This window comes from Apteryx rowi, unplaced genomic scaffold, assembly GCF_003343035.1.
Source record: "Apteryx rowi isolate R43461 unplaced genomic scaffold, aptRow1 scaffold_12, whole genome shotgun sequence".
Lineage (NCBI taxonomy): Eukaryota > Metazoa > Chordata > Aves > Apterygiformes > Apterygidae > Apteryx > Apteryx rowi.
Window position 1 is genome coordinate 6,968,818 of NW_020447419.1, and position 17,333 is coordinate 6,986,150.

General features: G+C 41.6%; 1 protein-coding gene across 1 annotated transcript; it reads left to right on the forward strand.

Moving 5' to 3' along the window:
* The first annotated feature begins 1,459 nt into the window (after positions 1–1,459).
* Positions 1,460–17,249, forward strand: ALS2CR12 (amyotrophic lateral sclerosis 2 chromosome region 12). The gene is made up of 13 exons (XM_026087723.1): positions 1,460–1,530; positions 2,116–2,181; positions 3,629–3,686; positions 4,713–4,867; positions 5,670–5,690; positions 9,012–9,109; positions 9,959–10,011; positions 10,483–10,582; positions 11,191–11,294; positions 12,528–12,590; positions 13,556–13,645; positions 14,775–14,884; positions 16,519–17,249. Exons 2-13 carry the CDS (start codon positions 2,174–2,176, stop codon positions 16,577–16,579), a joined length of 921 nt encoding a protein of 306 aa, XP_025943508.1. The 5' UTR covers positions 1,460–1,530; positions 2,116–2,173; the 3' UTR covers positions 16,580–17,249.
* Positions 17,250–17,333: the final 84 nt, after the last annotated feature.

The window sequence follows — 17,333 nt, forward strand, 5'->3', positions numbered from 1 at the left end:
GACACATGGTCTCTGTAACAGCAGAGCATCCTTGTAGTTATAAGAATAGGCCATCAGGGCAAAATTGCGCAGCTTCTGTGCTGCGTTACATCATTTGCCAAACAGAAGAGTGTCTTTTGTGGTCATACAGAACCTGTCATGTTAACAGAATATATGTTTATAAATATTAATTTGCTGATGTTTATTGTGTCCTTCAGAAAGCCTGGCAAAATACCATGTGCACTCTCTTTAAAGTGGAATGGGTAGTAGGAGCTGATTAAATGTTGCTGGCCGATTTCCGTGGTGACGAGAACTCCCCAGCTGCTGTTAGAGGCAAGGGGAGTCTGCAGRAAGAGAGGTCCTGAAGAGCAGCTCCTCTTTCCTGTTGAACTCATGAGAGATTTCCGCTGTCCTGAAACATCGGAGCCTGAGGAGTTCAGCCAGCTGCCGCATCGCACGAGTGGCCTGAAGTGTAAGAATTTGGGGATTTTTTTCAGCCTGTTCTCTTGGCATTTCAGATATAATAAGGGAAAAGTTTGGGTGCTTTGGGGATTCTTCTTCTGGGAAGTGAAGAAGTTGAAGCTGTTTATAGAGATCAGTTATAAAAGCTGCTTTCATTCAGCAGGGCAGGACTTAAGGGCGAGGACCCTGTGAGACTCCTGCTGGGAGTTGTACCTACTCTTTCTAGTATTACAGTAATAATTGGAAGATGAGACTTTTCTTCTACTTATTTGGCGCCTGCAGCTCTCACTAACCTTTCAGTGAACTTCTGTGTATTGGGTAGCTCTAGCGCAGTGCAGGTGGGGGAGAATTGGGCAGGCTTTACTGCTTGTAATGAGTTGAATTGCCTTTCCAGCTTTCTTTTTTGAAATCAGTTGAGGGTCATGTTTAAGGGAGGATAGTAAACTATAGAAGTGTGAGTATTTTCATTGGTATTTGGGCTATAATGTCAAACTGCACTCTTGATTCATCATCTGCATTGGTAAATGAAAAGTAGCTAATTTTTATGGCCACTGGAAAGTAGTCAGCTGCTTGCAGAACCTCTAAAACACTTAGTGCATTCATGCATACTGTTGTCTATATGCCTGTCTATACCAAAACATCTATACCAAATCAGGTATATCTGTAAAGCAGATGACATTACAGTTGTGTATATGGTACAGACAAGACTAGTCTCTATTACTTTGTACCTAAGGACAAGCCCAAAACATCATATTAGATCCTTTGCTGTGTGTGCGAAGAAATTTTGAAGAAATTTTGCATGTATACACAGCACTTGGAGAATTCAATTGTAGATGTATATGCAATGCTTGTTTTGTTTTTTTGTTGGTTGGTTGGGGGTTTTTTTGACCTTCAGTATCATACTTACTGTGGCAACCCTGGGCTTCATAAGAAAATAGAGGAAGATGTGTTTTATGCACCAAAGACTTAACAGTAGATCTGAATTTGAATCTTCCTCAGTTGCCTTTCAGCACTTTGAACGGCATTCCTAGTGTGCAGTCATAACTCCCTTTGCATACTGTGCTTACCAGGATCCTTGCAACAAAAGTGGTAAGAGATTTATTAAGTCTCTGGTAGATGCAAAGAATTGCAGCGCAAGGTAAGGAAGACAGATTTGAGTGAGTGTGAAGAGGACTTTTAAGTTCTTAACATGTGCCGTTCTCAAAATGCAGCATCTTGTCTTTCAGCTCTTTTCAGTTTGTGATTTGAGGTTTGTTTACATAGTGGCATATAATTAAACAAGTCATGACATGCCTGTGTGTGTTATGATTTTTTTTGGACACTTCATATAGTTGTATACCATTGAGTATCAATGTTGATGTCTAGTATTGTGTATATAAAATGTAAAAAGCTTGGATAATACATTTTACCTCATGACTGTTATGGGATTGCCCGAGAAGCTCCATGTTGGGTGGTGACTTAAGCCTTTTTAACACCATCACATCGGATCAAGCATCTGAGTTGTATTATAGTTATTGTGTTCAGGTTATAGAAGATTAGAGAACTTGCATCATTTTGAAAGAAACTGGTTAAAAAGATTGTCAGTATAAAATCAGTAAACAGTATGTGTTTGTTCTGGAAATTGTGACCTTTCCGCAACATAAATAATTCAACTATTGCTTATTTTAAAATCAGGTACCCTTCACTAAGGACTTTAGAAAGCCAAAATAACTTTGGTGCAAAACCTTCCAGGATGTCCAAGTAAGTATCTGCTTAAAAGAGGAGAGATGCCTCAGTATAAAAGACAAAATGCTTTCCTAGACTGAAAAAATGGGAATTTTATACCTCCCCACAACAACTTACAGCCTTCCTTAAAAGCTGCAGTTGCCTTTAGTAACTGGAAGCCTACTTAAAATAGAATTGCCTTGTGGAAGTGCTGCATCTCTTCATCCTATGGCACCTCCCTTAATGCCTGTTAAGAGTTGTAACCTCTGTGAAGCTCCAGGGAAATAGCTACAACTAAACACGAAAGCTCTGGCGTGCATGAGGGACATGCAGTGAGGGCTGGGAGGGAACAGCTCTGTCCTCGTAGGTGGCTCTCACTAATCTGTTAAGACTCCTCTGAAATCCCTTTCTTTCATCTTGCTGCCTTAGAAAATGTCCAGTAGAAAAATGCCTTTGGCAAATTTCTTTTGTACTACAGCTTAATGTAACAAATTCATACAGCACATGTGGTGAGCTGTTTGTATTATTTTAGAATTAATTTTATTTTTGACACAGAAAATCACTGTTATTTGGTGTTTATTTTAATGATATTCATGACTTCCCTGTACTGACAATTCAACCTTCAACTTTTATGTAAGCTTTAAAAAGCCAACGAAAGTTAACTGTATCTCTCTCTCCATCTGTGTTAAGTTAGGTCTAGGGAGGGGTTCTCAAAAGGAATCCAAAATTGTTCAACAAGACCCTTTTCTTATTTATTTTCTGTCATAGAGATCTTATAGCTTGTCTTTATTTTTGCTCATTCAAAGTTATATCTGAAAGAACTAGTTTTGGCATTTGTATGTAGAAACAAGTAAGTAAAGAGGAAAAAAGCAAAATGGAGGTTTCTGTAATAGAACCTATGAGCCACATGCAGTCAGCTGTTCTCTAAATGCTAACAGCAGTGTGCCAGGCGCGCTGTGGCACTGAAGACTTCCATGCTTCCCTGTTGCTTTATGATCAGTCCGCTCCCCTTGCAGTTTCCTCAAAAGTTCATGTTTCCTAAATAATCACTGTACTGGCATCCAGCTGGTGACAGAGAGGAATGGAGCTCAGACACCTGTACCACAGTTGGTCTAATGAGCAAACTGAAATGCTTTCCTCATTCCAGACCCTGAATTTTCTTGTTGCTGTGGGTTTTTTTAGTTTGGTTTGGTTTTTTGCCTGCTTACCTTCCCAAATGTTGCTTTATCTTTTGAAGCTGTGAGGTGTTAAGTGATCTTTGCTTAAAATCGCTGGTGGCCAAAACTCCATAGATTAAATTATTAAAATAATACAAATCATACCCCTCATACCTTGCAAAGCTCCCGTGTTATGGCTGGTCACACCAGCCTGGCAGCACAGGAGGGTTTTATTTCAGCAGTAGGCTCATGGTTCTGACCTTTGAAGCAGGTAGTCACTAAGCTACTTCTGACTGTCTGCAACTCTGAACTCTTCTCATTTGCAGAGGTGTACCGCCCTCCAGGAAGCACAGCAATCAGCAGAAAAGCAGAAGGGCCCCTCATGTGAGTGCATTGGCACAAAGCAGTCTGCTCTAGAATGAAAAAATATTCTTACCTGAATGAGCTCTCTGCCTGGGGGATGAGTGCATAAAAGTCAGCTTGTGTAGGTTGTGGCTCCAGTTGCAGTTCCAATGACACAATGTGGATTGCATGAGTGCCCTATTTTGTTTCCCTGTTGAGTCGTTTCTGGTGGTAACCTTAAGCTCTTGATCTGTTCTGGATTATTTGGGAGTCTGCCGTACTCTTAGTTGGATCATGGAAGATGATTGTGTACAGACTTGTGCTGACATCTTGTAGCTTAAGCATCACTCAGGCCAGTGCTGCCACTTTGGCATTTCTTCTTGCCATCTACAAGGGCTGATGCTTTGGGCTCCCAGTAAGTCAACAGTTTGGCAGCTGCTTTTTATTTTTTTATTTTTTTTAATACTTACTTACTTTGACTGGTCTTCTTCACAATTGAGGTTTAATTCTTAGTTTGTTGAAGCTTATCTGGAAATAGAGTTCTCTTGCACTTCACAGTTCTGTGTGTTGTTACAGTGGGAGAATATAGGTTATCTGGTGTCAGAGGGAGACATGTCTCTGATTCATCACCCCAGAGTGACATGCCACCATGTGATCATTATATCCAGTCTCACATTCTTCCCTAGCAAAGCATGAGGGAGAAGCAGACAAATTAATCGGATAACTAGATTTGTGGCTCAGAAATTCAGTGTGTGGTAGAGGCTGAATCTAGTACAAAATATTCCATCTTGCTGAGATGTGTGCTGGTCTTGTCTTGAGGCCTAGCAGCAGGGCATAGAAATTCTTGCGATGTCATCCAGGTGCAACTGAGTAATTTCTGAAAAGTATGGTGAGTTTCCTAATGGTTTTTTTTGAGGGCTTAGATGTGATTTCCAGCTTAAAGGTTGAATGTCATGTTTACTTATATTAATCCACATTCTCCATGGTTGAAATAAAGATTAATAACTGAAGTCGAGCACATAGAATTCAAGAGGTCTAGCTGCTGGTTTTTCTTTCTTCATTCCCCAGGCTGTGGAAGAGGCTGTGGAAATTGCACCTGTGGAAATTGCACCTGGCTACAAGTTCATACGGGCTAAAGATCATCTCTCTGTAGTCCTAGAGGATACATTTTTTGACAGAAGATTATCATCTGTGAATGAACAAGTTTCACCTGTTATTCCCTGGTAACTTGAAAATGTGTGACTAGTAGGATTGTTTTGAGAGTCAGCTGCTATCTACTTGCACCACTTCTTGTCCCTGCCACGGCCATGCATAAAAACAAAAAAGCTTGTGAAACTGGGTAAGCTTGAGCCAGGGGAGATTCCCCTGATGAATGCAGGCTGAAATGCAGTGGGGCTTTGTCCTACCCCACTGATTTAAGCCACTGCAGAGCAGAGGTAAGCTCAGATTCTGGTATGAGTTAAAGGAAACCTGCAGTCTGATTTTTTTTTTTTTTTCCCTCCTCCTTCTTCTTCTTTTCTTTTCTTTTCTTTTCTTTTCTTTTCCTTGAGTACACTAGGATTAATTCCACCAAAATTCCTTCAACAAAACCAGGATCTCCCTCTTCTCCCCACTCAGTCTTTAGCTTGCCTGAATGAAGCTTAGATATGCGCTTGCATATGCAGCGTCCCCGCAGCTGTCAGTGTAGAATGGCAAGGCTGGTGGTGCACATTTGGACTGTGCTAGCATGCCTTAACAGTCAGCAGTACCTCTCCAGCCACGATGGTCTCCCTTCCAAAGCCCAAATGGGATAAAGTCACGGTAGGGGATGTTATCTTTCTGATGGCTCCATGTCATCTTTCTACAATCTGCTGTGTGCGTGCTATGCTGAAAAGTCAATGTGTAGGCATGCCAGTATGCTGTCACATGGGGGTGAAGGTGTGAAAAAAAGGTTTGAAAGCATGTCCATCAATGGCTTACTACTAAAATGTAATGTATATCTTTTGCAACTGTTTAATGTTGATTGCTTCTGTTATTCTTTTGCAGTGCCCCAGAGAAGAATGAGACGTGAGTATTAGCTTATAGGTTCTGGGGTCAGAGTCAAAAAAAAAGTGTATCCTTTGCTCCTTCTCTCTTTTTTATTGATACGGTCTGTGTTGTCTTTTTTTCCTTTCTTTAGGCACCTAGTTTAATATTTAGCTTGGAAAATTGCTCTCTGCTTTCCTAGTGTCAGCAAAATGTGCTCTGCATTCAAGTTGTATTTATTTCAGCTTGAAGATGGGACACTTATTGTTCTTGCTGCTGCTTTTTAACTAGCGATTAGAACTAGGATCTGAATCTTGCATAAAGTAAGATTTCAGAAAATCCTAAACTCAAAGGGCTGTTTGTATGTTTCTAGTCAGCAGCCGTTTAAAGCAACTGAACCAACTTTAGTACAATCACTATTTGTCTGCTCCACGTTTTCAAATAACAGTGCTGAGCAGAATTGTATTCTGGGTCTATGTTGATTAAATTGCTATGAACCAAAAACTTATAACCATTAGAACCTCAGATGACTGAATTTCAAACTTGACTATTCACTTCAGTTCACTGAAATGTACTGATTCCATCATCTGCGTCCTCTGTAAGTTCTTAGCATCTCACTGCCTTTGATGGAAAGCAAGAGCAATGTGGAATATGTAGTAATTAAACTGTGATCATGGACTGTGGTCTCCATCTCCAGCTGGGTCCATCTGAAGCTACAAGTGTTTTCTTTGTTAGCTTGAAATGCATAAGAACTTGTGAGATAGGAACTTGCTATAGGCAGGGATGTTGATAAAGTCAGGTGTTGGTAGAATTACTTTACCACCACTCCCTCAAAATGATTCCCACATTTATGAAACACTCAAACTAGTGACAGAGAATCTTTAAAAATCTTCTAATACCACTTCAGGGAGAGAGGGTATGGAGACTGCACCAGCTTATGGGTGCAGAAGCCCTGTGTGTGACRGAGGGATGGTATATCTTTGCAGGGAGGATATTGTCACCGACTTGCAGGAACAGATCACTGAGATGACAGGCACAATGGAGCAATTGCACAGAGATTATAAGGTCTCGCAGAACCAGGCAAGTCCTTTCTTTATCCATGCCTTGGTTAAAAAGGTCACTTTGAATTGAGACAGGCAGGAGGGAAAGGATTGTTTTGGCTTCAAACACTAGCTGGACCCTTTCTAAGGATCAAGAGCAAGAGATAGCTGAGCATGTTCCCAGTCTGTTGGGCTCCCACCAGAAAAGGAAGGGTTTTCTGGGAACTAGTGCAGAGAGCTGGAAACCAGCGTACCTGGATAGCTGTTGCCATGGTGCCATGAATGTGCATACATCATGGGGAAATAACAGCATCCTGGAGAACAGTCCTAGTTAAGCCACCTAAATCAATGGGACTTTGGCAATTCTGAAAAATTTCAGAGTGATTCTTCTGCACAGATGAGACTTGGAAATGCCTTGAGCTACTTTGTTATTTGCTTTTTAGTTGTTGACGCTGATAAAAGAAAGATTTTTGCCAGTCTCCCAAGATCAGTGGCATTTAAAAAGCATTTTGTACAATGGAGAAGTGAATACAAATACAGCTTTTTGTGTCAGCTGGAGTCTCTGCTTGAAGGTTTCTGTAACTCTTGCAGTTGAGCTCTCAGTGAGAAGGTTTGGATAACCCAAATGAAGCTGTGCTTATAGCAGAAATTTTCAAATGAATGGGAAAGACAGAAAAACCCTTTCTCTTTTATTTCACTGGTGGCTCAGTGAGCATCTCTTCTTTGCAGCTGGAAAAGGACATGGAAGAAAGATGCAAGGAGATGCAAAAGGAGCATGAGCATATGATCAGGTACAAATTCTGTGATTTGCAAGGCGAAAGTCCAAGGATGACTGAACCAGAATCTCAGTCTCTTGTGGTTTTGAATAAGATGGCAGTTGAGCAAAGATTAACATATGTGGTGTGGTGTTTTTTGGGGGGGAGGAAGGAGGTGTGTGTTTGTTTCTTACTTCTGCCTCCTCATGGTTGTTCAGAGTGAGACAAAAATGCCTAAACTTAAGTTGCAGCTAATCTAGTTTACAGTAATGAAATTCAAACTCATTTTGGTTCTGAGATCAGGCCAGACTGAAGATTCTCTTCTCCATACTGGGAAATAAATTCCCATGCCTTGTGAGATTTTGTTTTTTCTTTAAAATATTTCTATCACCTGTGGGCCAAAACTGCTATGAAAGGCTGTGAGGTCCTGGACTGCATGTTTCCTTGACTTGATGAAAAGGGACAGCAGTGTGTCTGCTAGGTGTGAGGGCTTTTTTTTTTTTTTTTTTTTTTTTTCCCTTTTGCAAACACATAATCCTGGATTAATATCACATAAAACAATGTGATACTTTCATTCGTTCTTATTTTAACACAGGGCTGTTCAGGATACCACTTTAATGTTTGAGGAGAAGGTGTTGTCAGACTAGCCCACAGCCTGTTAAACAGGTGATGAGAAAATGAAACTTGGCAATTCTGCACAGCGGGAGCCCTGGTCCCTTGAAGGAGAAAGGACAGGCTTCTCTGAGCATGGTTGTGCTCACCTAACTCTAACCCATAAGCTGGTGCAGTCTCCTCACCCTCTCTCCCTGAAGTGGTATTAGAAGATTTTTAAAGATTCTCTGTCACTAGTTTGAGTGTTTCATAAATGTGGGAATCATTTTGAGGGAGTGGTGGTAAAGTAATTCTACCAACACCTGACTTTATCAACATCCCTGCCTATAGCAAGTTCCTATCTCACAAGTTCTTATGCATTTCAAGCTAACAAAGAAAACATCTTCCTACTTAAAGGACTGCCAATGCTGTTCATCCCAAATGAGTGATTAGAAACTGACAGAAAACAAACACAGCCAAACTTTTGGCTTTTTGAAGAGAACACAAACAACAGATATCAGAAAGGTGGTTACCTGAACCACATTGTATCCCCCCAAAAGGAAATGTGCTGCAAAGCTTCTAATTGGCCTTGTTAGGGCAGATTTTATAACATGTTTGTGTTTGGAAAAAAAACTAAAAGTGTAGAATGTAATGTGAAGACTAGAAGAGAAGAAAGTCAAAGCATAAAAATATATTTTTTGTTTTGACTGCTCTGTGGTCTACAGTGAGTCAGACTGAAAGAAGAGCATAAACTCCACAGGTGAGAACACGCCAGGTATTTCTGATCTCCTTCTGCTTTGAAGTGAGAACAAAATGGCAAACAAATTCCTGGAAGTATAAAAGTGCAGCATTCGGCTGTGTCCTCCTCACGATCGCATTGTCATTGCAGCTGTTAGTGGTAGAATGAGATGAGAGATGAGAGCTGTGCTATGGAGAGATCTGTATGCATGTGTTTTCCTTATACATTGCTTCCACAGCTCACTTCAAGAGGCTCATAGGTCAGAAGTTGCTGGCTTGCAAGAACATTTTGAGAAGTTACTGGAACTTGAGAGAGCAGCTGCAGAAGAAAAACTGGGTATTGGCAGACTTTGTGCAGAATGCTGTGTAATTGTGTTTATAGTTAAGATTTTAGGTTAAATTATCTGACAATCCATTCCTACAATCCTGACTCTGAACTAAGAAAGATAGCACCAATCTGAAATCAGTTACTTTTAGAAGGGTCTGCGAAGGTTCCTCCCCTTTTAACATACAACAACTTTTCTTTCCTCTGCTTAGAAATTGAAGAAAATTTGAGAAGAAACTATGAACACTGTCACTGTGGGAAGAGGCAAAATTGTTAAGGAAAAAAATCTGGACATAATAGAATGGCATTCCTTTGAAGCATCAGTGTATTGAAATTTTTATACTTGATTAGGACCAGAGTTAGGTTTAAAGTAAGATCTGGGTATGAGGTAGAGTTAAGTATGCTGGAATCAGAACTTTCTACAGATTCCTCAGATTTCTTGTGTAGTGAGCTACCTTAGAAAGATACTGATTTCTGGGGAAGGCTGGTAGGATCAACAGTGTTTCTCATTTTAATTCATTATTTTTCAGTCACTGGTTGTCAAGGAAGTTTTCCTGATCAATGATAATAGCAGGACTACTTAGCTATTTGAGATGTGACTGCCTTTCCTTCTTTCCCTGTGAAATGGATACATTTAGGTGAGATGTCCAGGCAGCATACCTGTTCCAGTAGAGTTTATATTGCCTTTTATCAAATTCTGGATTCTCCTTGAAATTGACTTGATTTCTAAGTTATAGATTCTACCACCAACATAAATCAAATAACATAGACCTGCCCTGCAAGGTATGGAGTAAGATGTTACTAAAGTTCTAAGCGTTAGCATTTTTTTGTTAACTAAATATTTCTGACCTCCTTTCTCAGAGGGACTGCAGAAAGAATATAGGCATCTGAAGAATGCATTCCAAGTATATCAGGTAAAGATGTTTTCTGTCCTGTGGTCCTCTTTGAAACTGGATGACACTCAATTCCATATTTTGCTTAATGGCAAAGCAGTGAATGAATAGACTCCATGAGTAAGTGGGGAACCTTGGGCACAGTAGACTTGTTTTGGTTCAACTGAAATCTGGGAGAGGGATACATACCCTTTTGAACAACACAGCAGAACTCGTCTTATGGAGACAGCGGTAGGATGTCATGAATCTGGTGATTTGACATTTAAGTTTTCCTTCACCTCTGCAGAGGAGTAACAGAAGTTCAGAGGCTCTTCCATGAAAACAACTGCTTCTACTGTTGCTCCTAAGAACAGTTTTATCAAAAGTTTTCCAATCTGTGAATGGCAAGAGCTATGTCATGGGGTATATTTATAGTTTAGTGTGGGAGGTTCAATAGTCTCTTGGTCTGTATGCATACATGTTTTCTTTCAGTTTTGTTCTGTTTGTGTGTAGAACAGCATTGCTGATGCGATGGAAGAGAAGTGGCTTAGAAGAAAGGCAGACTGGAAGAAAAGTGAGAAGACTGAGTGGGAGAGAGCACTGTTACAGCAAAGTAAGTAAAGAGGGAGCTTGTATCTGCAGGCTCAGGTTGCCAGAAGGGATCTCATACACTGCTGAGACTGTCTCAGGACAGCAAACTGATATCAAAGAACAATGTTCACTTGAAATTTAGTGAAGTGGAACAAGTGAAATGAAACATCAAGCTTTCTGGGGCTGGAAACCCCCCCCCCCAGAAGAGTAACCTTATTTAAGAGATCATAACCAGTTAGAGCAGTGCTTTCATTGTGTTTCTGCTAGCCGCCTTGTGGTCCAGCAGCAAGATGTGTCATGCTGCAGTACACACAGCAATAGCAAGGGTTAGCAGTGACTACACCAGAGTTGCCACCCAAAGGAGAAATACCAGTGGAAGAAGAGGAATGTGTTTTGGGAGGCAGTAATATGGACTGTGTGTGTGTAGGGTGACAACTGCTTATAGGATGGACTTAGCATTTGTTAGGTCTTCAATTCCTGCCACTTGATGCTACACTGGGCTACAAAAGTATTGGTGGTAGAGAGTTATGGTAGAAAATCTGGGATGAAATGTCACATTACCCCGTATGTCTGATTTCATTGCACAGAACTGGGAGTGCTTAAAAGACCTCAGTGTGTGTCTTTCCACAGAGCAGATGCTGACAAATAAATTTGAGAAAGAACTTCAGGAATTATCAAAGCATCTTCAAGATAGAAACTCTACAATGGAGAAATCTTTCCAGCAAGAGAAAGAGGTGACTAGACCTGGAGAAATCATAAGTCATCATTTAAATGCAGCATAAGCTATTTGCCATGACTATGACCAGAAGCACAGCGGTGCTAAGCATGCTGCAAGTCAGTGGTGTGTAATGTGCTTGTTTGCAGATCCCCATATTTCCCAGTAGCAGTGTAGATCTGTGTCTTCAGTTTAAGCATTCAGCAGGGAAGGGGTCCCTGGAGGACAGTGTTTCTCAGCTTGTGGTCCACAAACTACAAGCATGTGTTTGGTCTTCAGGCTCCTGCTGCAAATGGGTTCCTGGGAGCCTGCCAGTTTCCTACCGACTGTCCCCTTTCCTGCAGGAGTACCAGCACATGGAAGTTGAACCTTGGGGATAAGTATGGGCAACTGACTGCTGCATGCTGTATCCCCTTTGCCCTGCAACTTGGTGCATGCCATTACTTTGGGCTTCCCAGCACAGGCAAGAGCCTGTGGCTCAGCTCACTGAGGGATGTCTCACATTGTTCTGTGGTAACCTCTGCACTGCCAGCTGCTCTTTGACCCAAATTCACTAGAATTTGGGGAAGAAATGGTATTTCATACCTGTACTTCAGTCAGAAACTTTCTACAAGGTTTGAAAAGTAAGTTGGTGCTGGGAAAGTAATTGATCTCTACACAGTGTCCTGGTCTGTCTGTTCTGTGGTACCACTTCCCAGTGTTTTGCACTAGCAGATGCTCCAGGAGGAAGTCAGTGCTTTTCTCTTGGACTAGTATTGAGCACTCTCGGCACTCATTCCCCCATATTCAAAAGATGTATAGAGGCTCTGTCCACTGGGGGCACTGCAAGGACTGCAAACGCAGCAGAACTGATGTCTTTTCTCCTCTCAGTCACTAATGCTGTTCTGTGGCCACCACATGGGCACTGACAGATTAATGTCTGTTGCCTTCACAATGTGCCTGCCTTAGCTATTTCTGGCGAGAGCATTTTGTCTTTTTGTCTGCATTACACCAGTATCTCTGGTCTTTTGCTTCACTTGGAGCTTTAACCAAATGATTGAAGTGTGGCTGTGTGTGGTTGTTTTGGGGTTTTTTTTTGGTCAGACTTGTTTTAAACCCCAGGGAGTGCAGAAAGTGTCAAATACCTCTGCATTGTGTTACCGAGAGTGACAAGCACTCTGTTCAAATGCTTTGATTTTTGTGTGGTTGATAGCAGATAGCTTCATGTGGGAATAGTGAACACAAGCTTTGCCAAACTCTTATTTTTTTTCAGGTATTTATGAAACAGCATGAGGAAGACTTGGAGAAAATAACAGAGTTGCAGAAGTGCAGAGAGGCAAGTTTGGTTGTGGAAGCAGAGAGAAAATGTCTGTGGTGTGGATGTGAGTGGTGCACCCTTAGCAGTTGGCTAGAGGGTACTTGGCCTGAAGTGTGTGTGTGATGTGATACTGGGTAATGGGCTTTCAAGCTTGAACTTCCCAGGCAGGGAGGCAGGGCAAGGTGCCCTAGAGCTCTTACCATGCCCAGGCCTTAGAAAGCAGCCACAGACCAAAAAAGGATTTTTGGCTTGAATGGTTTTCTTTCTAGCTACCTTAAGTGTGGGTTATCTTTGAACACATCATGCTACAGCTTGGTCAGGTCCCTCACCACATGGGCTGCTGTAATAAAATAATTTGGTGCTACTTGGTTTATAACATCTCTTCAAAAAAAAGTTTTACTCCATGGCCAAAATAACATCCAGCAGCATAGAAATATGTTAGAGTACCTAAAACAGTGAGCCCGAAACTGCACCATTCTGGCTGGATATAGGCAGACCCCAGCCAGCCAGGCTGAGGAAAGAGCAGCATAATTAGGTTTTCTGAAGGATCCAGTAGCTTAGTGCATGCCTTGGGCAGATCCCTGCCTGTAACTTGAAGCTGGACTTCCCCAGTCAGTCAGGAAAGGAAGAGCAGTCTCATGCCTTCTCTTCCACAAAGGGCTGTCTCCTTGAGTCAGCCACTGCGAGCTAAGACTTTCAGCACTTCCTGTGCAGTGTGAGAGTAATTAAACACTTATGCTGGAAGCTACATTGTATTCCTGCATACCCGAGTTCGCAAAGGAGACAATGCACGCTGTTAGGACTAGGAGGTAATCCAGACCTTGGGGGGCTGAGCACGTGCTGCTGGCTCCTGCAGCACGACCTGCAGGGCCTGAGGGAGTGATGGGGAGGGCAGTGGAGGTGGGCCTGGGCAGTAAGAGGCAGTGGTGAGGTGCGTGGCTGGAACACTGTCACCCCATGACTGTCTGCGTGATTCGCTGCAGCAGCTGGAGGCCAGTCTCAAGGAGAAAGAAGGGAAACTTGAAGCTGTCATGACCAGTCTGTGGGATGCCCAGAATGAGCTTCAAAGAGAGGTGAGGAGAGCATGTGAGATCACCCTGTGGCACTTGGCCAAAGGCACAAAGGCATTTGCAGAAGCTCCACTCCTGTCTTTGGACTGTGAGGGAAGCTACTGTGATGCTCATACTTTAAAATTTTAGTGCAAAACACCTTTCCTATTGAAGGCAAGTTGCATGCTGGCAACTGAGACCTTAATCATTGTTTCATTCATCTGATGTGTTAACGTTGCTGCTCTTTAACTAAGCCAATGTCTGGGTTTGTGGTCACTCTGTCAAGGCCAGGCTGGGAAAGGAATGTGCCTGCACTCACCAGGTYAGCAGGGGATCAAGGCAGGCCATCGTAGATGGCCATATATAGAAACGTGCAGAACTAGAAAGGATGTCTGAAAATATGGAGTTGCACAATGGTCATTGTTACTTTTAAGGGGATTGTAACTGGGTTAGTTGCTACCTGGGACGTCTGCTCTGTATTTTAAGGCTCCCTAGTCTTTACCTGTGGCTCACTACACTTGGAAAAATATCTGAGCACTCTTCTCCTGTGGAGTCTGCAGATACTACAGCACTCAGCATAAGCACATTTATCCAGTTCCTGGAAATCTTGGGAGTTGTTGCAATGCAAACATTTGCTTCCTCTAGGACTGACTCCATTCTGCATGTGTGAGAGAGACTCTGCATTTCCCTGTATATCTCTCTTTCTGTTTCAATGTGTAGTACATTTATCGTATTGTCAATAAGCTGATTTCCTCAGAGAAGTCTGCCAAAGAGAGGAAAGGCTGTCAGCTTGTAATAGGTAGTGGGAGGACAGAGTGCTATTAGAAAGTTGTATATTGGTATAAGAGATTGTAGTATTCTACCTGGCGCTGCATTACTATGATGTTAACTGTAAATACATATGCAAGGCTAAAGAGATGTCCTAACTTGCTGTGAAATTTAGGCTATTCTGGTTTGACAGTTCTAACACTCTGCTCCTCTAAAATCAGAAAAATGGACCAGTGGAGGCTGAGGAGGATGAGTTGTATTTGGTAGAACGTATCTGTTTGTCATCAGCCAAATTCTGCAATTTGCTGCTGCTGTCTTGTATTTCCTAGTTGTGATGTTCAGGTTTGCAGAAGAAAACTAACTGTGTTTTCCTCCTCCCATCAAGAAAACAAAAAATCTACTGCTGGAAAGAAGTATCAAGCAGAGAATTGCATCAGTTGAAGAAAAACACCAGATAACTGCAGCTTCTCTGCATGATGAAAATGTTAGCCTGAGGTAGGTGCAGAATTGGTGTGCAAAGAAGTAACTGAGCACAACTAGAGCGAGTATAAAGTTAACGTATCATAACATTAGCTCATTTTTATCTTCCTATGTGTGTTCTGTCCCATTTACATCTGTATGCTTCTCACTGTTGTATGGGGCCTGTCACCCCATCACAGTGGAAGGGGTGTGTCTGTAGCTGTGACTGTACGATACAGCGTTCCAGCAACATGCACAGGCCCTTTGAAGACTGACATGTAGCTTTTATCCTTTTGCCATCTGATCAGGAGCATTAGAAGTAGAGGTGGTTTCCCTTTTCTTCTAGAAGCTTAGCCTATTACATCAATTAGCTGCAGTCAAGCACAAGTGTCCTGAAAGAGTCCTTTTTCTGTTAGCCTTGTTCATAATATTTGCTATTTCATATTTTGCTTAAATAATTTTAATGTTTTCCCAAGTTTTTTTTTTTAATTTCATAACGACTATTCCCCTTATCCTGTTCTATTGCTAGTATCATCTGCCTGTTGATTTTTAGCAGTGACATCCTTCCTGTTCAATTACGGAAGAGGAGGGACATGATATCCCATGTCAGTGTGAGCCAGAACTGCCCGCTTGCTTCATGTGAATGAGTGTAGCTGTTCTGTGGAGTTGTTAGGGGTCGTTGCCAATTGGCCAGATGCCAGTTGCTTTATATGAGGAGACTAAAAATATGGAAGAGAATCGTAATGGACAGATTAGATTCTTAACTGATGAAGCATTCCTAATCAGACTCATAATTGATTATATGAGGAGATTCCTAATACAGCCTTGGTTATGGCATGCATGAATCCTGCTGGAAAAAAATCGTCTAAACTTCCATACCATGAACCCAAGGAAAGTAGCTCCTTCAGAGTAGCCAACAGTATTTACTGTAGCCAACTGTATGTATTGTATATATATATATTTTTGTTTGGATTGCTAAGGAAAAAGTTGTCAATGCAAGCATGCTGTCACTCACACTCCTCTGACTTGGGAATCTCCATGTGCATTTAAAATTTGTCAAAAGTGCAGACTTAAAAAAAAAAAAAAAAAAAAAAAAAGCTTGCCTCAGTGGAAAGGGAACTATGAGAGTTCAGTATTTCTAATCACTGTCTGGCTAATCAGCAATGTGGCAGTCCAGGTAGTTAGTGTAGTGGGGGGAGGAAGGGAGCCCAGGGTGTGTGTGGAGAACTGAAAGCTGCTGAAAAACATAGGTGACTGGAGGAGGTAACAGTGCTGAGAAGTATGTATGGAGAGAGAGGATCTGGGATGTAAATCCCCAGTAAACCAGGCTGCATTAGTTATTTTGCCTGTGGAATATTATGCTTCTTTGCTTATGGTTTCTATTCAGTACTCAAGTAAAGTAAAAATGTGTTGGTTTCACCAGGATTGCCCATTTCTGGCAATGTCCAAGAAATAGCACATATACAGAAGTTCTTCTGTCCCTGTTTCAGCTCAACTCTCATTGGTTTCATGCTGAATCTCTAAGCAACTATCAACCAGTATCTAGGAAAATTACTCTGAGAACTTGGAAGCACAGATTTGCCTGCTTCTGTAACTGCTTGCTGCATCTGCCATCTATTAAGGTCTATACACTTTCAGAGTCAACACTCTCTTTGCCTTTTTCTTCACAGACACAAACTAGCAGAAAAGAGTGAAGAAGTATTCAGCAAAAGACTCCAGGGAAGGATTTAGGCTCCTAATACAACCGTAGTGAAGATCTAACCTGTTCAGCGAAGTCATCACCTACATCAGCATCATTGCTAATGCTGAAATCTGTAATGCGATTGTAACAGAATGAACAGCTCATTTAAAAAAAATAGTAATAGTAAAAATTGGAGCCTAACAAAGCTTACCTTCTGTTCAGAGCTTGTATCATTCCCAGTTCTGTAGTGCATACTAATCAATCACAGGAGGTACTACAAAAGTGTTTTTGAGGAGTTGGTCACTTATCTAGCAATTCTGCTTTTGTTACGCCTGTAACTGAGATCTGAAGGCCAGCAAGGTAAGTGAAAACAGGGTAACAGGCTATCTTTAGACATGAGGCTGCACCTGAATAATGGATTTAAATGTTAGGACTGGTATAGGAGGAGGATACTCTGAAATACAGAGCAGCTCCACATCCTGTTGAGGAACATCCTCAACATGTTGAGGAGGACAAACACCTGACTTTGCCTCGAGATGTACTGAGACTCTAAAACTGAATGAGTTAAAGGGAAAAAAATAACAAAAAACACTGATGTGAGCTGGTGCATCCTGTGCTAGGCCTCTGATACTACTCTAGCATCTCTGTTGCTAAGATAATCAGTTCAGGTTTGTGGTGCTGTCAGGCTGTGCTGAGGGAGAGTGGTCTATGTTTCTGGTTACTAATTCTAGGGTATTCTCAGACTACAACTTTTACCTTACAGTCAGGCCAAAATTAATTAATTAAATGAATGGGGAAATAAAA